Below are 21,806 nucleotides of genomic sequence, written 5' to 3' on the forward strand. Positions count from 1 at the left end.
CCCCAGTGTCCCATATGGTCCCCCAAGCCAGGGGCTCCTTCTGAGCGCATAGCCAGGAGTAACCCCTGAGCGTCACCGGGTGTGGCCCAAAAACCAAAAAAAAAAAAAAAAAAAAAAAAGAAAAGAAAGTTTCCTTCTCATTGCTGTCCACTTCACACTCTGCATTTTGTTTGTTTGTTTTGTTTTGTTTTGGGTCACACCCAGCAACGCTCAGGGGCTACTCCTGGCTCTACGCTCAGAAATTGCCCTGGCAGGCACGGGGGACCGTATGGGATGCCGGGATTCAAACCACCGTCCTTCTGCATGAAAGGCAAATGCCTTACCTCCATGCTATCTCTCCAGCCCCACACACTGCATTTTTGGTGAGAAAGCAGAACCGTAACACCTTAGAAAGAGGAGTTTAAAATGTGAACTTGCCAAGATTTTCCAGCAAGCATCATGTTTGAATTTATTTTCCACCTGTAGAGAAAACCTGGTGCCTTTGTTTTAAAATTATAAGGATAAAAGCATATTGAACAGTTAGTTACAGGACTAAAGAAAATTATTAAAGGTCACTGAACTATTTAATAAATATGGTTAAAAAAATTTTGCTAACTACATTTGTGAGACCTAAAACGTCGCCCAGAGCAGGATTCACCCAGTTCTTAAAAGATCATCTGACAGCAAATTAAGCTATATTCTCCTAAGAGTTCTACTGAATTCACACATTGGAATGGTCTCACAGTGGTCCTCAAATTACGGCCCATGGAGCACATATTGTATTTGTTCCCGTTTTGTTTCTTCACTTCAAAATAAAATATATGCAGTATGCATAGGAATTTGCTCCTAGTTTTTGTTTTTACTAAAGTCTGGCCCTCCAACAGTCTGAGGGACAGTGAACTGGGCCCCTGTTTAAAAAGTTTGAGGACCACTGGAAGGGTTGGTTTGCTCTGGAGTTCTTGTATTTGGTTCTTTAGAGTTAAAAAAGCTCCATAAGCCCATCAGGATTTTCAAATTTTCATTTGTTTGTTTATTTTATTTATTTATTTATTTATTTATTTTGTTTTTTGGGTCACACCCCACAGCACTCAGGGGTTACTCCTGACTCTACACTCAGAAATCACCCCTGGCAGGCTCGGGGGACCATATGGGATGCTGGGATTCAAACCACTGTCCCCATGCATGCAAGGCAAATGCCCCACCTCCATGCCATCTCTCCAGCCCCTCATTTGTTTGTTTTAGTTTTGGGGCCACACCAGGTGGTGCTTGGGGCTTACTTTTGGCTCTGCACTCAGGGATCACTCCTGGCAGTACTCAGGAGGATCAGTGTGGTCCTGGGTAGGCCTCATGCAAGACTAATGTGTGACCTGCTGTGCTATCTCCCCAGTCCAGAAAGGCTTTCTCTTCAACTCCAGAAATCATTAGAAAAGTAGAGATTTGGGGGAGTGATGGATAAAAGTATTCAGTTGACGAGGCCTGGTGTGTGGTGAAGACTGGAGAATGAATAATCAGGATATTTTGTGGTTTATTTGCCTAGATGCCTATGTAAACTTCTAGAGTTAATGGCTGGTTCCTTTCATTTCTCATAAAGGAGTACACTTAAAATTACCCAATATTTACACTAGAGAGCAATTGTGTTCAGATGCACTTGATACTTTTTAAAAAGGATTTAGGAAAATTAAGAAGGTTTTTACCACTAATTGTAGAAATTCAACCAACTTAAATAAAAACAATGAATTATGGTAAACGTTTTGTAAATAACAATTTTCAGTAGAGGCAATAGTAACATTTTCTACTTCTTCTTCTTCTTTTTTTTTTTTTTTGGTTTTTTGGGCCACAGCCATTTGATGCTCAGGCTAAGAGCTCAGAAATTGGCCCTGGCTTGGGAGGATCCAACCGTGGTCCTTCCTTGGCTAGGGCTTGCAAAGCAGACACCTTACCTCTAGCTCCACCTCGCTGGCCCCACATTTTCTACTCTAACATGATTATTTTAGTTTTGTTTATTTTGGGGGGGGGTACACTTAGTGTTGTGTGGGTGCTACTCCCGACTCTGTGCTCAGGAATTACTTTGGTGATGTTCAGGGAACCGTGCAGTACTGGGGATTAGACCCAGACCTCTTGCTTGTTTTGCACTCTGATGAGTGACCACTCAGTCCTATGAGGTTACTTTTTTTTAAAATTTTAAAATTTTTTTTTATGTTTTGGTTTTTGGGTCACACCTGGTGGTGCTCAGGGGTTACTCCTGGCTTTGTGCTCAGAAATTGTTCCTGGCTTGGGGGATCATATGGGGTCCCAGGGATCGAACACCATCTGTCTTGGATTGACCATGTGCAAGGCAAATGCCCAAACACTGTGCTATCACTCCAGCTCCCCTATGAGGTTTCTTATAACTACAGAATACCCCAAGTTTTCCATTTTCCTACAATTTTACATATTAAAAACAAAAGAGGAGCCAAGAAGCTAGATAATTCAGACATTTGGGTGCTTATCTTGAAACCCAATAATCCTGGTTTGAATCTCCTGTACCATGTATGGTCTCCTGAGAACCACCAGTTCTGAGCACAGAGCCAGGAGTATCCATTGGGCATCTTGGGGTGTCACCCACCAACCCTCCAAATTAAGAGCAAAAGAAAAGGCAACAATGAAATGAAACCAGCAAAACTGAAATCTATCATTTGTTCAAGAGTCAGAAAACACACACTTATCTCTTCTCAGTCGAATGGTAGTATAGTTTGATTATCTTAGAAACTGAATACACTAGACTATTATATTAGGATTTTTCTTTTGTGTAGATTTTCGGCTGACAGTTGGTTGTGATGAGGTTTTATTCATGGTTCTGTGCTCAGGGGTCATTTCTGGCAGTGCTCCAAGGACCATATGTGATGCTGGAAATTGAACTGGGATTGGCTGCATGTAAGGCACCTTACCTCTGTATTGTTTCTCTAGCCTGGAAACATTGTTTTAAAAAATATCTTTATTTAGGCACCATGATTACAAACATGATTGTAGTTGGGTTTCAGTCATAAAAAGAACACTCCTCTTCACCAGTGCAGCATTCCCACCGCCAATGCTCCCTATCTCCCTCCCCCACACCACCCCTGCCTGTATTCGAGATGGGCATTCATTCTACTTCTCTCACTCATTGACATTGTCACCATAGTTGTCAGTGTAGTTACTTCTCTACCTGCACTCACCACTCTTTGTGGTAAGCTTCATAGCATGAGCCGGTCCTTCCAGCCCTCATCTCTATTGTCTCTGGGCATTATTACAATAATGCCTTTTATTGTTCTTAAAACCCATAGCTAAGTGAGACAATTCTGTGTCTATCTTTCTCCCTCTGACTTATTTCATTCAGCATAATAATGGAAACAATTTTTAGGTACAAACAAATAATTAGACACAATTTATGTGTAGCACATGAATTCCCTCATAACTAATCCCATAAAATAATTCATTCTTAGGTTGAGATATAAACACAAATTGATTGACTCTGATGGTGCAGACTAGTCCACAATCATACAGAATTTCAGGTACTAAAGAATTAGAGGATAATCAGAGAATAAATCATAGCAAAGATCAGGACTCAGAGTTTTTACAACAGTGCAGTGTATTGGGGCTGGAAGGATAGCACAGCAGTTGGGCATTTGCCTTGCACTCGGCCGACCCAGACCAGACCCAGGTTCAATTCCCAGCATCCCACATGGGTCCCTAAGTCTTCCAGAAGTGATTTGAGTGCAGAGCCAGTAGTAATCCCTGACCACGGCCGGGTGTGCACCCAAAACAAAACAAAAAATAACACAAAACAATAAAAGTGCAGAGTATTTAGGCACATCAGCAAAGAATGTTCAGGAACTGAAATTATTTTGATAGATATTTAGATTTTATGGGCTCAGACAAAACCTTCAACTATTCCTCAAACATTCTCATTTAACCAGCATAATTACAAACATGTTTGTAGTTGGGTTTCAGTCATAAAAAAGAACACCCCCTTCATGACTTAAATAAAGATATTATTATTAAAAAATAAAATAAAAATTTGAAGTTAAAAATATTCCAATTTTATGTAGAAATGAACTAGAGACACAATAGGTGGTTTCCCCCTGATAAACTTAGCTAGTAAGCAGTAGAGAAGAGGCTCTAATGTATTTTGGTTTTAGGCAAAGAGTAGCTTCATGCAAAGCTTTGTTCATACAAGATACCCTGAAAATTTTGGTTTTCTGAAAAAGTGATCCTGACCAAGAGGACTGAAATATTTCATAGATGAGAAGGGAACGATATGCCTCAAAGGCAATAAAACTGGGGTGCCATTGAGAGCATTAAAGGGAAATTTACAGTATTGCTAAATTTTTAAAAACTCTTTAACAAGAACTTTGCAAACAGAGTAACTGTTTTTTATTTATTTCTCTTTCGACACAATCTTATCATTGGTGGGAACAAGTTATGGAATAAGAGAGCAATTTAGAAACTAGACTTTGAACTTCACAATAGCCCTTGGGAAGCACGAGCTTAGGTTATTGACTGAGATTTCAAGCTGTAAAGAAGCTTCTTCATATTTTATGAGAAGGGAAATAACAAAAAGAAGAGAAAAATAGGCTGAAGATAAGATATTGTAAAAATCTATTTGGTTAAATCTTTCCTAGTTAAAAATGATAGTTGTTCCAAGGAACTCATCGAAATGTAGGATCAATCATAATTACATAATGTTAGTAGAATAAAAAACATGAATAATTCAAACAAGTACAAAATGGCAATGTTTGAAATAATTTTGCTTTTTTTTACAAAAAATTTTAATTTGTGCTATTTTTTGCATAGGCACAGTAAATATTTTTAATTAAATCACTGAGAGATACAAAATTAAAAAGTTGTTGATGGTTGAGTTTCAGCCATACAATATTTACACACCCATCTCTTCACCAAATGCTCTTTTTTCTGTCACCAACTTTTCCAGTTTCTTTTCTAAGTGTTGTGAGTAGGGTGCTTTTTATCCCACCTTCAACACAAGTAGGTGTGTATCTTTATCTACTTGGGCCATCATGCTTCTCCTTTCAACTCCTTCAACATACCATTATATATAAATCTTCTTTTTCTAAATCCATATGATTACTAAATTGCAGTCAGTAGCTGCATGCTTTATTAGAGGGATCTGTCCCTATATTTTGCTGGGGGTTATCAAAGTTACACCAATGCTACTTAGGATGCCATGTATTGCTAAGACCTGAAATAAGCCCCAGCCCCGGCCCATGCCAGGGATGCTCTCTAACCTTGGAAGCTATTTCATAATTTCACTTTTAAGTAAAGAAGTGGCTTGTACATGAGCTAAGAATATTTGCTAATTGAACTATTTGCAGTTTTTCTTTTCCTTCCTTCCTTCCTTCCTTCCTTCCTTCCTTCCTTCCTTCCTTCCTTCCTTCCTTCCTTCCTTCCTTCCTTCCTTCTCTTTCTTTCTTTCTTTCTTTCTTTCTTTCTTTCTTTCTTTCTTTCTTTCTTTTCTTTCTTTCTTTCTTCTTTCTTTCTTTTCTTTCTTTCTTTCTTTCTTTCTTTCTTTCTTTCTTTCTTTCTTTCTTTCTTTCTTTCTTTCTTTCTTTCTTTCTTTCTTTCTTTCTTTCTTTCTTTCTTTCTCTTTCTTTCTTCCTTTCTCTTTTTCTTTCTTTCTTCCTCCCTTCCTTCCTTCCTCTTTCTTTCTTTCTTTCTTTCTTTCTTTCTTTCTTTCTTTCTTTCTTTCTTTCTTTCTTTCTTTCTTTCTTTCTTTCTTTCTTTCTTTCTTTCTTTTCTTTTTCTTTCTTTCTTTCTTTCTTTCTTTCTTTCTTTCTTTCTTTCTTTCTTTCTTTCTTTCTTTCTTTCTTTCTTTCTTCTTTCTTTCTTTTTTCTTTCTTTCTTTCTTTCTATCTTTGTTTCTTCTCTTTCTTTCTCTTCTTTCTTTTTCTTTCTTTGTTTCTTCTTTCTTTCTTTTTTCTTTATTTATTTCTTTCTTTCTTTCTTTCTTTCTTTCTTTCTTTCTTTCTTTCTTTCTTTCTTTCTTTCTTTCTTTCTTTCTTTCTTTCTTTCTTTTTCTTTCTTTGTTTGTTTCTTTCCTTCTTTCCTTCCTTCCTACCTCCTTTACTTCCTTCCTTCCTCCCTCCCTCCTTCCTTCCTCCCTCCCTCCTTCCTTTCTCCCTCCCTCCCTCCCTCCTTCCTTCCTTCCTTCCTTCCTTCCTTCCTTCCTTCCTTCCTTCCTTCCTTCCTTCCTTCCTTCCTTCTTTCTTTCTCTCTCTTTCTCTCTCTCCTCCCTCCCTTCCTCCCTTTCTCCCTTCCTTCTTTCTTTCTTTCCTTCCTTCCTTCCTTGGTTTTGGACTACACCTGGCAGCGCTCAGGGATTATGCCTGACTGCGTTCAGAAATCGCTCTTGGCAATATCGGGGGACCATATGCGATGCCAGGGATAAAAACCCAGGTCTGTGGTCTGTGGCAAATGCCTTACCACTGTGCTATCACTCTGGCCCCATATTTGCTGTTTCTGTGATATTTACAAGCCAGGCCTGTCTGAGGCATGCCGGGGGAATACAGAATAATCATAATATGAGTTTATAGACACCAAAAAGAAGCTGTATTACCTGACTAGAGATAAGATTAAAATAAATGATGTGACTTGAACACAATTAAGAGTTAGATTTTGCACCCTGTAAACTGGGATTTAAAGGATTAGGAGGAAAAATTTATGTGGAGGTGGGGAGGGGGCTGACTAGGGAGAGTTGAATAGGACTTAGATTGATGAAAGAAAGAAAAGAACAGAATAAGCCAGGCAATGAGGACACTCACATGATAAAAATGACCATTTTAGGAGAAAATGGGGTATTGTAGGTGTAGAAAGAAAATTTTATACAGGAAAGGCAGGATTATAGAGTCTTGAAAGTCAGAGAAGTTATGCTTGATTTTGGCTTCGTTGAAATGATAGACCTAGAAAGGTCTAGAGGCAGCAAGATAGAGACTGAGGAAAAGCATACTGAGTGTTAGCCTTGAAGTAATGAACCGAACCTGGACCTCACTGTGGAAGGAGGGAACTGAGTGACCTCAGGGACACTTTGAAAATGATGGTGGCATCTACTGGAGAAAGGACTAAGAACAGGTTAAAATACCCTGAGAGTTTTGGTGTCGAAAATGTCAAAGACTTAAAATATGATAAACAAATCCTAGCTAGTCTAGAATTATGCCAGGTGGTAAAGGTAATGGATATAACTACGTGTATTGGATGATGTTGATAGACAATGGTCTCCATATGAAAATCTTCATAGGAAGACTAATGCAGACCAAATGTAGACATGAAAGATGTAGAAGGCATAACATGACTAACACAGAGACCTCAGGCTGGAATGTCTGAGGTGAGAAAAGTTAGATAGGAAGCAAAGATGATGGGGACAAGCTGCACAGATTTTAGATATATACATATATAATCATATATGTATCATGTATGTATATATAATCATATATATGTATGTATATATAATCATATATATATGATTTCATCTCTGAGGTTTCAGGAAGTTATAAGATGTAGGGGGATCTGACTTGATAATTTGTGCTTAGTTGAAGGGAATAAACTGAATTGTGGCAATAAGAGGGCATCTACATAGGCATCTTTTTTTTTTAATTTTATTTTTTGGATTTTGGGTCACACCTGGCAGCGCTCAGGGGTTACTCCTGGCTTTAAGCTCAGAAATCACTCCTGGCAGTCTCAGTGAACCATATGGGATGCCGGGATTCGAACCACTGTCCTTCTGATTGCAATGCAAACACACTACCTCCATGTTATCTCTCTGGCCCCCTATATATCTTGTGTATCTTGTGTCAGGCACTGCTCTAAGTACATGACATCTATTTACCCATGTGCACCCAGAATCCAAATGGAGAAGACACTTCATTCTCCTTTTTACACAGGAAGAAACCCAGGAAGAGTGCAGCTAACTAACCTGCTGTATATCATGCAAGTCAGAAGCAAGAGAACTGAGATTTGAACCCAGGAGTCTCTAGCTCTGGAGCCACAAAGCTTTCACTTGCTCAACCAGACTCCCCTTTCTGAGGAAGGAGACAAAAGGAACAAGCAACTTTAACAGAAGAATATCTGGAGGGAGAATGGGAAGACTAAAGGTGTCCTATAACTCTGGGTAGGGCCAGGTAGGGGGTGGGTGTAGGAGAACAGGGAGAAGGTGGCTTGGAACCTGGGTTGTGATGCTGTTGTTTATACATATCGTGTTGATGTTTGTGTGTGTCAGAAAGAGGCCAGTCACTTGCCTGCAAGGCCTCCTGGAGGTTGCCATTGTAGTCGATGATCTCTGTGGCTCCTTGATCCCCTTTTTGACCAGGTGGGCCCTATTCAAAGAGAAAGCCACACAGTCAGCTTAGAAATCAGAGGGTCTGTGGGGAAACAGAAACAAACTAACTCACTAACCACCTCACAGCTCTCTCTGATAAGCTGTTCCTGCTGCATGTCAGCAGAAATAATTGTGCTCCAAGATTCTCTTCATTTCAAAGGACACACACATTGCTAAATTCATGTCTTTGGTAGGTTAATTTTAAAAGACTCTGAAAATACAGTTTACTAAAAAGCAGGAAATGCTATGGGATGACATGATATGAATCTCAAAGCAGAAGGAAATAGATAGAGTTCTTTAGAATTTCAGATGATGAAGTTGATAAAAAATGTGTTCAATGGATTACTTTATTTTACCACACATTCCCTCATTTTTCTATAAAACAAAGAGGAAAGGAATAAAGAAAGGATGGGGACCAGGGGCCAAATTGTCTCGGATGCATTTGCAGGGAAGTAAATAAGAACAGAACTAAATATCCAAGCCAAAGTCAATGATAATAGAATTAAGGGACCTAAACTTTAACAATATAAACCCAAAGGACCTGCTATACTGGCAGGCCAGGAGACAAAGGTGGTGGTATAGGATGCACTCTGGGTCCATTGTTGGAGGAAGTTTGACACTGGTTGTGGGAAGAGACCTGACTCATTGTATATCTGAAATTCAACTATGAAGGATCACAATTGTTTCATAAAAAATGTGTTCGAACCTGTTCAAACCAAGACCCTGTTCTTGGGTTTACATTAAAAAGCAAGAGGATAGGGAGACAATAGCAGGAATAAGTGACCTGGCTCCCCAGCCAGGGGAGTTAAATACTAGTCCAGATGCCTTGTGAGAGCTGAATGGGCACATGCCTCAAGCCTGGGATGTCTAGGGGCTGCTGTGGGGGACAGGCTTATGCTGCACTTACCCTTGGTCCCAGAGCTCCTGAGTCACCTTTGTCACCTCGATCACCCTTTTGTGAAAAGAGAGAAGAGAATTAGTAGTGAAGTTGACTATATAGAAAGATTAATACAAAGGATGTATTTGATGTATCATAGAGCAATGCCTAGAGTAGGTGAGCAGTAGCAATATGCTTATTAATACACTCATGCAGAACATTAAAATTCCCCTTTCTGAGAAGGCACATCTTGAAAGGAGACTATATATAGTACTTCTCTCACTCAGGACATTCCAACCTAAAATAAAAAAGTTTTTTTTATGAAAACCAAAGTAGGCTTTACCCCTAAGACCAAGCCTTACTCTTGTCTTTTATGAAAACATTTGGTGCAAAGTGAACCAGTTGGGTTGTCTGTTTCTGAAAAGAGCAGACAGTTGGGACCAGGCTCATTCTAGGAGGACTCAAAAGGCAAAGATACCATCAACTATACCCCCTGCTGATCGCCCAATCCAGTTGTCACTTAGAGGCAATCGTCAAACTCTTGGGAGCTGTCTTGGTGTTATGAACCTTCCAGGAACAGTTGATGCCACTCTGAAAATACCCAAATTTCTCAGTACTGTGCAGCAGCAATTATTCTTTGTCTTGCACTGGCCAAGGTTTCAAAACCTGGTACTTCATATAGTCTCCTAAGTACAGGTAGGGGTCTGAATGCAGAATCAGGAATGAGCCCTGATCACCACTGGGTGTGGCCCAAACCAAAAACAAAAAATTCTCAGGTATCTAAATAAAGTATTTGGAAATTTTAACCTATGTAGATTGGAAGATCTTTTAAAATAGCCTAACATTTATAACATCCTTTTTTAAATGTAATTCAAACAGCTTTATATGTTTGAATATATATTTTTTACATTTTCCTTTCTATATTTTCCTAGAAGCTGGGTAAGGATCAATGAAGAAAATCAGAAAAGGAATTCTAATATTTTGGTGTTCTCATTGTGCTAATAACGTTGACCATGGTAATTAAATCTGCAATGAATAATTACTAATTTATGTTATCTGCTTTTCTTAGTTTGCACTCCCTTTTTTATGCCATTTGCTAATAGTATCTTAAATAACACATTTCTGATAATAGCATCTAAATTTTGTAGATATAATAAAGCACATTGTAAAATTTCAATGGTGGTGAAATGTTGATGCATTGAAAGGGAACCAACTAATTTTAAAGAAAAGTATACTTTGAACATTTATAATAATGTGAATAGTGAAAAAGTGAGTGAGTAATAAGAGTATAAAAGTAAGAGTGAAGGGGTTTGATAGTACTTGCCTTGCATGGGGCGGACCCAGGTTCGATCCCTAGCACTCCATATGGGTGATCCCTGATAACAGAGTCAGGAAAAAGTCCTGACCATCAGCAGGTATGACCCAAACTTCCCCCAAGTAAAACAAATTAATAAGAGTAAAAAACATAAGATTTTACAAGTAATTTAAAATGACAAAATTATGAAGTTGGAGCGATACACAGTGGGTAAGGCATTTGCCTTGCACATGGCCGACCCAGGTGCGATCCCCAGCATCTCACATGGTTCCCCAAGCCTGCCGGGAATAATTTCAGAGTGCAAAGCCAGGATTTATCCCTGAGTGTCGCCAGGTGTGGCCCCCCAAAAGTGACAAAGTTACTCTTCTGAAGAGTCTGATGTACAAGAACTCATGAAACAAACAACATGGAAGAAATGAGTTGTTTGACATGGGGATAAAATGATGTCAAAACTATTGTGAGAGTTTATAACTACAACAGTAGTCTTAGAAGTAATTTACAAAATCAGTTTCTCAAGAAGGTTTATTCAATTACTGACCTTTGACCCTTTTGGGCCTCTAGTTCCTGATTCACCTTGTTTGCCCTAGTGTAGGAGAATAGAAAGATGAGAAAGAGAAAATGACAGAAAAGACACAAAAAATGAAATTATCAGTGACACAGAATCATGCAGGAAAAATGGCAACACTTTATTCTAACTGCCTAGATCGATGGTCTTTAGAAAGTTGGCTTTAACACGAGTTGTACTAGACGTGGGTCTCATCACCAAATCATCGCCAAATTGCCTGGTCTCCCCATCAAGCCCCATTCTCTCCTTGCTCTGCAGACTGCCCTCCAACAGGAGATGGGACAGATCTGTGAGGAATTCTCATTAGTCTCAACAGTGTTGGCCTACACACATTTTCTTGTCATCAGACTAAATCATAGCCTGTGTTTTGAGACGGCTTATTAAATTAAGTGTTACCATATCATTTTCAGCAAGTTGAGTAGAGTAGAGATGAGAGAGTCAAATGAGTCCTTAGTTCTAATATTTCCAAATCACTATCCACCATCAGCTACTGAGAAACCAACCTGGCATGTATGCATGTTTCTAACAACTTTTAATACCGTGAAGTGATAATGTTATCATAAACATTTTAAGGGGGATGGTATGTTCCCCTTCCCATGGCTATGCTTTTAAAACTGTTCATGGGAGAGACCAGAGTAGACCCAAAAAGTGAAAGTGGAAGCTCCTTTTTGTGAATTTCAAGAAATGACTGGTGATTTCTGTTTAAATGCCAGCCCCAATTAAGAAAAATAAGAAAGAATTTTAACTTCATCTTCTAGGGCAGTGTTTCTCACTTGGGGGTGCCATCTATGGCCCTATCCATGAATCCCCAGATTATATAGCCAACTTTTGTAAATGGGAGGGTGAGATTAGGGGTGAATTGGGAGGATAGGGGAGGGTAAAGAAAACAAGGAGGAAGGGGGCTACAGTTGGGAAATAAATTTAGAAATGCTACTGTAGGGCTTGGATTTCCCACCCAGAACCAAAGCGTCCCACGTCCCAGAAACTGACCTTAGGTCCCGGGATGCCAGGCTCTCCTCGCTCTCCTCTTCCAGGTGGTCCCATCTCCCCACGTTCACCCTGTCACAAATTACAAAGCAGGTAAGTGACAATTCCTCTTCTGTATACTTCACAAAAGGTGGGTCCTTATTGATGAAGTGAATAACTTCCACTAAATCTAGAAAGTGAATAACTTCCAAGAAAGCAGAGTTTTCCTATTTATTTGACTTGAAGCCAGCACTGGATTAATTTTAACATGGATTAGCTATTGTTCAGTTTGTATCCTACTTTTGTGTACATGTCTCTGAGGCCACAAGCCTGAATAAAGGCAACAAAAATTACCTGAATACTTTCTTTTATTCTGTAAAATACCTTTCTTGTCATATCTGTTCAGGCTAAATCCCATAATCTTTATCTGGAGGAGCTGGGGGTCACACTCAGGGATGTTGCTGGTGTGTGATGAACTCTGTGATGTTGGGAGTGGATTTGAGGACTTCAGCCCATCAAATAATCTCCCAGGGCCCCATTTCCCATTTTGTTAGTAAGCCTGGCAGCTCTGGATACAAAAATAAATTGCTTGAGACACAGCAATTTTTGCATAAATCTGACCAAGTTGCAGTACCCCTTAGGCCACACATAGTTTCCATTTATGAGGATTAGAGTAATTTTCTCTTGACCAGAAGAAATGAGCATCTCTTTGTCAGAAGAGAGCATGAACATATTTCTATTGCTCTTGGAAACCATCCTGGCTTCTTTCTGGTGAACGCAATGCACATTGAGGCAGAGACTGCTACGGTTTAAAAACAAAAAAACAAAGAATGCAGTGTGATCTAATTTTGTCTCTTTTTTGATTCATGAGTCTGTCAGGAGGAAATTTCTGTCCTCAGAGCTGCACCTTTTTATGTCCTACTGGGTAGATAAAAAGAGAACTATAGGCCAACCTGTCTCCACAGCAACATGGATTTTTATATGGTGGCATATGGACTTTGCTTTCAAAAGCCGCTCTAGGTTTGCCCAGAGGAAGACCAAGTGGTGGTTTTTATTACTGGATCTTTCTGCAGATGTTGCTTGGGAGGGACCTTTTTGGGGGTGAGGTGCACAAGATATATATAACTTCAGTTCTTGACTTGGAAATATTGAGAGGCTGATATATAAATGTGTCTTAAAATTGAAGAGGAGGACCAAGAGTCAATTAGTTCTCTGTCCTCACAATTCTCTGACCTTTCTGTGAGCCCTAAAAGCATTGCAAAGAATTGAGGAGTGGAGGTAAACAGGAATAACCAATATAGCCCATCATCTTTTTATCTTGCCTGAGGCTTTCTGGAATAATCTCCTAGTACTCTGTTGACAGTGGACATATAAAAGTGGTGGTAATGAGTGAAATATGGCTTTTAGTTATTGTTTTATTTTGAGGTACTAAGGATTGAACCCTGAGCCTCATGCATACAAAAATGAACTTTATCACCAACTGTCACATAGGTCAGACCTTCCCTGTTCTTTGTTAGGCAAAAATATGTGGTTACCTAAATTATCCAATTACAAATTTTCTTTCAATATAATGGCAAGCATAAGACACACGAATTAAAAAATTACAGACAAATTCTGAATGTAAGGGGAGAAAAAAATGGCTCCATTTACCTTTGTTCCTGGCAAACCGGGTAGGCCTGGTTCTCCCTGAGGACCCATGAAACCTGGTTCTCCCTTGAAAATACATAGAACAAGATGGTCCTTCATTTGGCAGTAAATAAGAAAAGGCAAACTGATTTCCTTCTACTGGGATTTCCATCGTTGACTATATACAGCTATCTTCCTGTGATCCAGCCATTGACTATAAAATTAATCAGAGCTGGTTTTAATTATGGGAGTAGTTTCAGAGATGCTGTTCCAAAAGCAAAAGTGCTGAACTAGATGAATGTCTTTCTGACCTACTTTCTCATCTGCTGTGCAGGTTTGGTATCATCTTCTCATCAAGATCCATTATATTTGGGTGGGTGGAGTCAGGCTTCTCTAAAACAGACACCAGCAATCCCCACTCCTTTTATTCATGTACCCCATGTGGTCTGCTCTGCTGAAATGTGGCCTGGATTTACAGAATCAGAGCTAATGAACAGAATCTGGCCAGATAATGGAAAATCTCTTCTGAGACTAAGTTGTCAAGAAGATTGGGAACTTCCATTTGAGGGACATTTCTTGTTCTTGCTAACTTGGATTGGTTGCTTTGGGAAAATCAGCCCTTCAGATAGGTCTCCCAGAGCCCCCTGTGAGTACCAAGGCTGTCAAAAACCACTCAAGTGAATTTATGCTCAGATGATCAATCTCAGTGTCTCCACTTGAGATGTGAATGCAGAGTTGACAGCTTGACTGCATCCTCATAAAACACTGAGCTCAAGGTAGCCAGCCAAACTTGTCAAGTTTCTGTTCCTCTGAAATTATAAGAAAATGTTTGTTTCTTCTTATGAACCCCATAAGCTTGGGAGAGGAATAAGGAAGAGATGACTGATGAATGGATATAACTAAAGAAGAGAATCAGGAAAGGAAAAAAAAATCTCTCTTTAGGTCATACCTCCACAATCACATCTCTGCTACCTGTAAGAATCCTAGGAGTGAAATAATATAAAAAGTATTTACTCTGTTCTTGATTTCTGGTGTGGAGTTACCAAAATTCTTGTATTTTCCTTATTAATCAGATCATTTTCTTCTGTAGTGTCTAACAAGTTTCTTTGGACATATCTGCTTGTGCTTCTGGGTCCCCCAGATAACTCCAGAGTGAGAGTTTGTTGCTGAAGGAGTCAACTGTGTGGTAAAAAGGTACGAGCTCTCAGTCATTACCTTTCTATCACATTTTTTCAGGGAGGGGGGAAAGAAGAGCTGGAGATGGAACAAATCCAATCACCAATGATTAATCACATAACTCTTAAAGAACCTGTGAATCAGCGGACTGGATCATTTTGGAGAAAAATACCCACATGCTGGCAGATGGTATAAAGGAATGAGGCCATGGTGATCACTGGAAGTTCCCAACCTTATTTGGCCAATATATTTTGACAGAAAAAATTACTAAGTTCCCCCTGAAAATCTATCTTCTTCAATTCCCAAACATATGAGTTTTCTGCCTCCTTTATTTTTCCAGTATACCCCAGAAGGGCAGCTGCTTAGACCTTTACCCTATCTTCTCCTTCATCTGTTTGGTTTTTTTTTTTTTCTAATTTTTATCACTGTAATTTTAAGTGCAGAACGTCCTGTTCTGTGAGCCAATGACCAATTATTATACTAAGGATCAAATCTATGTGGGTGTTAACAGGTACCCTTGAATTTTCTGCATTGTGGCCAATGCAGAAGTGCAAATAAGTTCTTATAAAAGTATGTGGTCAATGTATTTCTGAGATGGTGGTTAATGTGTGAGACTATCTTATTTTTCCTGAGGCACTTATATTTAAGCTTTGCTTTATTATACTGGGAAATGAGCAGGCAGATATATAGAGATATTGCTTTACAAAAAGTTTTCAAAAATCATAAAATATTTGTGAAACAAATGAATTTGAAAAAAATATGTCATTTAAAAATCTTTAGTGGGGGAAGATCTGTCCTACAAATATTTTATGCTGATATAGAACTAAAATGATTTCTTTCCAACTCTGGCACTTCGGTATGAAAAAGTAGAGGCATTAATACTTCATGTCTATTGTTTGTAAAAGTCCTTCCACTCTGCCTGTCTATGTATACTTAAACATAATAGATGAAAGAACAAAAAGTTGTGGCTGGATTTCTTAGTAGCCTGAAATGAAAATCAATTCTATTCACAGAATCAGTGGTGAGCATTCTACACCTTAACAAAGTTTAACTTTTTCATAAGCAAAAATGATAAAGAATAAATTTATTGGTGTCAGAGAGATAGCATGGAGGAAGGGTGTTTGCCTTGCATGTAGAAGGACAGTGGTTCGAATCCCAGCATCCCATATGGTCCCCCTGAACCTTCCAGGAGCGATTTCTGAGTGTAGAGTCAGGCGTGGCCGCTGGGCATTGCCAATGTGACCCCAAAACCAAAAAAAAAAAAAGAATAAATTTATTTATAAGTACCACTTTTCTTTCAACAAAATAACATGTACAAATGCAAAATATTCTCTCTCTAGGAGCTGAAGAGATGGCATGGAGGTATGGCATTTGCCTTGCATGCAGAAAGATGGTAGTTTGAATTCCATATGGTCAGCATCCCATATGGTCCCCTGAGCCTGCCAAGAGCGATTTCTAAGTGTAGAGCCAGGAGTGGTCCCTGGGCACTGCTGGGTGTGACCCAAAAACCAAAAAAAAAAAATCTCTACTGTTAAGAAAGATAAAATTTATATTCAAGTTATGTGTGTCATTAGTAAAAACTTATAGCCACAAAAATATAATGAAAGTTAATAGATGTTGGTAGGGAAGACTCTTGCATGTCTTCAGGTAGAATTAGTAAGCTTCACTGTTTAGGAAAGCTAACAGAAGCACCAGGAATGTATTAAAAGAGAAAGAAAAAGAGTAACAGTTGTAAAAGATTTTTTTGTTTGTTTGTTTAGGTTAGTGTAAATTATAGAAAAGATGAAAGGGCCAGAGTGGTGGTACAGTAGGTAGGTTGCCTGCCTTATATGTAGCAGAGCTGGGTTCCCTGAACCCTGCCATTACTGATCCCTGAGAGCAAAGCAAGGAGAAAGCTTTGAGCACATCAGGTGTGGGTCCCTGCCAAAACTAAATAATACAATAAACAACAATAAAAGCCAAAACCAAATAACAAGAAAAGATGAAGCATTCACATTTAATTATAATTAACATATAGATAAATAAGATTTTGTAATGTCACTGGCAAAAGATGTATTTTCTTTGTTCTTTTTATTTTTGGAGCCACACCCAGATGTGCTCAGGGCTTACTCCTGGTTCTGTGCTCAAGGATCACTCCTTGTGGTGCTCAAGGAACCATATGTGATATCCAGGTTAAATCTAAATCAGTGACATGCAAGACAAATGCCTTAACCTCTGTATTATTTCTCTCTAGTCCCAAAGATAAACTTCCTATTTCTTTTTAAGAAGTAAGAACATAAATTAAATTCTCATTTGTAAATGTATAGAAAGTTTACTAAAACATAATGTTCATGGGAAATTGTTTTATTTTAAGATGCAAATGAAATGCAATGCATTTGAAAGGCACAGTAATTTTAGCACTATTCATGGTAGCTATTTTGTTTTGAAATTTTATTTTCTGTACCACATCTGGAGATGTTCAGGGAATCAAACCCAGGTTCTTGTATGCAGACCATGTGTCCCAGTGTTGGGCTAGCAATCTGACACACTAGTGATTACATTTAAAGGCTTTATGAAAGATTATTTACACCTAATCATGCTGCTGCAGAAGTGTCCAACATACTTTTCTTTTTCTTTTCTTCTTTCTTTCTTTTTTCTTTTTTCTTTCTTTCTTCTGTCTTTCTTACTCTTTCTTTCTTTCTTTCTTTCTTTCTTTCTTTCTTTCTTTCTTTCTTTCTTTCTTTCTTTCTTTCTTCCTTCCTTCCTTCCTTCCTTCCCTCCCTCCCTCCTTCATTCCCTCCTTCCATCCTTCCTTCCTTCCTTCCTTCCTTCCTTCCTTCTTTCTTTCTTTCTTTCTTTCTTTCTTTCTTTCTTCGTCAAACCTGATGACGCTCAGGGGTTACTCCTGGCTATGCACTCAGGAATTGCTCCTGGTGCGGGGACCATATGGGACAGCAGGGACCGAACTGAGATCCGTCCTGGGTCAGCCGTGTGCAAGGCAAATGCCCTACCGATGCACTATCACTCTGACCCCATATTTTTTTATTTCAACTCCAGGGTCACAGTTCCAAAGCCCTTTATCAATCTAGAGATATGCTATTATTCTCCCTGTCTTGTAAAGATGAGGAAGACAAAGATGATATTTTTTTTTGCTGTTTCAGGCTTCAGGGTTGAGATAAACAATACAAATATGACTATTTGGGCCATGGCCAGTTGGATTATTTATTATTTCCCTAAACTTTTTGTTTTGTTTTTATTTTTGTTCTTTGGTCACACATAGATGTGCTCAGGGCTTACTCCCCTCTCCTTTTTATTCTTTCTGGGTCATTCCCAGTAGTGGTGGCGCTCAGGGGTTACTCCTGGCTCTGCATTCACTGGACCAAATGGGATCTGGGAATCAAACCCGGGTCCATTCTAGGTTGGCGCGTGCAAGGCAAACACCCTACTGCTGTGCTATCACTCCAAAGCAGGGCTTACTTCTGACTCTGCATACAGGAATTACACGGGGTTGAATTTAGTTTGGTCATGTGCAAGGCAAGCACCCTACCTGCTGCACTATCTTTTCAGTTCTATTTCCTTAAACTTTTATTATGGTTCTTGTAATCATGTACCTTCATCAGTGTACAGAGTTAAGAAAAGTTTCTTGACTGGGTTTCAGAATCCACCCTGCACCTAAACTTCAAGAAACAAGACATTCTACTTGTAGTGTTTGGGGTATTATTAAAGCAAAGTTTGCATACAATTTTTATGCAAAGGCCGTTAAAATAACCTCACAAAAGTATCTGTATGATCCATCCCCCATTTATTTAAACTAAAATAACAAATTACAACAGATTGAAAGCAGCAGATATAAGAATTCAACTACCGGAAGGATCTCTTTCCTTTCTGGGAGCCCGGAGTCTAGCAGCATGGGGTTCGGCAGGCCTCCGCCATGCCAGAGGCCTTCTTAACCAGGCCTGGGGTGGGTGCAGGGCTTGGGTAACCCCAGCACCCCTCTACCGCTTTGCTCCAGATCTCCAGGGCTTCCCAGGGCCACATGCCTGGGCAAGCCAGTGAGGTGGGTCCCTTGGTGGAGCTTGAAGGTACCCTAGGCTTTCTCCTTAGGGAGTGTCTGGGTTTGGCTCTGAACTTCCGACCTCCCAGCTTCTTGACGCAGTCACTGGTAATCTCTTTCCAGTCTATATTTTCAAAATATATCAAAAATATCCAGATACATTAATAGTACTCACTATCATTGAATTATTTTTTTATGTATGCAGAATGTCCATTTTGTACTCTGCCCTTTCGCACACCCCTACAAAAGATCATTTTTCTCTTTAACTCTCTTAACCCCTACCATCATTACTCCTCATTTACCCTTTTTAACTTAAGTACTGTAGAGTCCTAAGTCACAGACCAAAGTGGTGCCCTGAAGTTAACACCCACCCAACTATTCCAAAAGGCATAGAAAGGACACGGATGTCTTTTCAACATTTTATGTGTGTTTTTTGACAGCTATAACTTTTGCTTTTTCTCTTATACAGTGACGATTCCCCCCCCCCCTTTTTTATCTTCTCTTTGTAAACTGTTCAATATGAAATTTGGTGTGAAAGAATCCCTTAGTTTAATGCTTATGTTTGAACCAAGTTATGGGTATTGTTGGACGTGTTCTTATGCCCCCATATACGCCCATATACGCCACGTGGCTTTATTTCTTGTTTGCATAGGCACACTAAAACGAGAAAATACTATACATACAAATAAGTTCTTATCTAATAGAGATGGGATCACACAAATCTTGTTTTGCAATGGGACCTTACACCCTGAACATTGACATAAAGACCTGGCACAGGCCTCAGAAGAATGGGCATTCTCCATTCACCCCTGATCTAGAGAAGACATCTACAAAACATCCAAGGTTGTCTATAACATCACCTGGAGGCAATCCTCTACCAGGGAAGACCCTACCACTGCTCTGACATCAACCTACTCAAAAGAGACTTCCCTTAATACTGAGAAGACATAACAACAACAATGACCTGCTTACTGGACAGGGCTTTCTGTATTGCCCCTTAATTGTGAGGTGAAACTAGAGGATACTCCACACCAGCCTGACTCAATGTAGGATGTGCAAATTCCAGGATCTTTAATACAGAAACCTGATGCCAACAATAGGACTTCGTGGAAAATAAAACTGTATTGGCACTATAGACAATGACTTGGATTGAATAAACTAGTTTGCCTGGAGCCTAGAGTTGGTCTTATGCCAGGAAACTTCAGGGGTAGGGGTCTCCTTGTATTTAGACCAAGGCTTTTCCTTTCCATGTCCCCCATATTTTGGTGGGCCTATGCAAACAATATTTATCACTCTAACACCGTTTTTACTGTGCCCTTTTGACTAACCCTTAAAAAAACTCAAACTTTTGATTTAAATTAAACTAATATGTATGCGCATGAAAATATAAAAAAATACTTGCCTTCATTGTTTAAGGAGTCACATAAATATCATGGCTTTAGGTTGCTTTGTGTACTGCTAAGAAATATTATAATGTACTACAATCTGGGGACTTGTGGACAAAGTAATTGTACATGGGTTCTGACTTATTTTTCTTAATGTTTTTTTACTGTAAGTTCAATATTTAGGCGTCAGCAAGGGGATTTCTTCTGAGAACTCTGTTTATGGGTGATTGTCCTTTCACTGTAACTTTACCTTGTCCTCTTTGCATCATTTTTCTCATAATTAAAAATAAAAATAAAAAGAATTCAACTACCTATGATTAAGCAACACATTTTTGGGCCACACCCAGTGATGCTTAGGGGTTACTCCTGGCTATGTGCTCAGAAATCGCTCCTGGCTTGGGGGACCATATGGGACTCCAGGGGATCAAACCGCGGTCTGTCCTAGGTTAGCACGTGCAAGGCAAATGCCCTACTGCTTGTGCCACCACTCTGGCCCCAACATTAAGGATATTTTTTAAAAAGTATAACACTATAACGCATGCTAATTTTTGATACATTTTTCTTGGAAAATTCGGTTACATTTTTGTTTGTTTTTTTGGCTCTACCCTCAAAAATCACTCCCGGCAGGCTCCGGAGACCATATGGGATGCCGGAATTCAAACCATCCTCCTTCTGCGCTTAAGAGGCAAGCGCTCTACTTCTGTGCTATCTCTCTGGCCCCAGGAAAATTCAGTTACATTTGAAAAACATGCTATTTAATTTAATTTATAACTGTCTTTAGAACATTTCCAGTTTTATTTTTAAAATGCAGAAATATCAAGAGACAGAACTGAAAGATAAATTAAGAGATAAATGAAAAAAAAAAAAGCTGTTTTAATCCCAGTTTTGAAGTATGCCAAAGAATCTTTGAATCCAAAATGTTTGAAAACTGTTGGTACAAAGTATATATTTGACTTGAGATTGGCCTCATATCTATAAAGTTCATTGAGGGAAACATAGGCAGAACATTGTAAGACTTAGACCTCAAAGAAGTCTTTGATAATAGGATGACAATGGCAAGGGCAATAGCATCAAATCGAATAAATGGGAATATATCAAACTAAAAGGTTTCTGTGTGGCAAAAGAAACATGGGCTACAATTTGAAGACAGCTAACTAAATGGAAGAAAAATTTTGCGCTCAACATATCAGATAAAAGTTTAATATCTAGGATATACAATGTGCTCACAAAGGCTAACTCCACAAAACCTAAAAACCCCATCAAAAATGGGGAGAGGAAATGAACAGACACTTCTCTGAGGAAGACCAACAGATGGTCAACAGACAGATGAAAAGGCTCATCAACACTTATTATTAGGGAATCCAAATCAAGACAACAATGAGATACGATCTTCCACCAGTGAGGATGGCACATTTCAAAAATACTGAGAACAATCTCTGTTGGTGGGGATGTGGTGAGAAAGGAACTCTCATCCACTGCTGGTGGGAATGCTGCCTGGCACACAGCATTGTATGTGTACAATATGTTTTCCAGTATGGAA

At 39.1% G+C, this 21,806-nt stretch overlaps 1 protein-coding gene across 1 annotated transcript in view; it reads right to left on the reverse strand.

The window, feature by feature from the left end:
- COL25A1 (collagen type XXV alpha 1 chain) overlaps window positions 1-21,806 on the reverse strand; it is a 554,610-nt gene that overhangs the window by 37,535 nt on the left and 495,269 nt on the right. The window contains exons 19-23 of the mRNA XM_049786981.1: window positions 13,697-13,759; window positions 12,071-12,139; window positions 11,054-11,098; window positions 9,231-9,275; window positions 8,244-8,321 (exon numbers count right to left, since the gene is read on the reverse strand). Coding sequence (XP_049642938.1) covers window positions 8,244-8,321; window positions 9,231-9,275; window positions 11,054-11,098; window positions 12,071-12,139; window positions 13,697-13,759 — 300 coding nt within the window. The remainder of the gene's footprint in view (window positions 1-8,243; window positions 8,322-9,230; window positions 9,276-11,053; window positions 11,099-12,070; window positions 12,140-13,696; window positions 13,760-21,806) is intronic.

Source organism: Suncus etruscus, chromosome 14 (genome assembly GCF_024139225.1).
Source record: "Suncus etruscus isolate mSunEtr1 chromosome 14, mSunEtr1.pri.cur, whole genome shotgun sequence".
In the NCBI taxonomy this organism is placed as follows: domain Eukaryota; kingdom Metazoa; phylum Chordata; class Mammalia; order Eulipotyphla; family Soricidae; genus Suncus; species Suncus etruscus.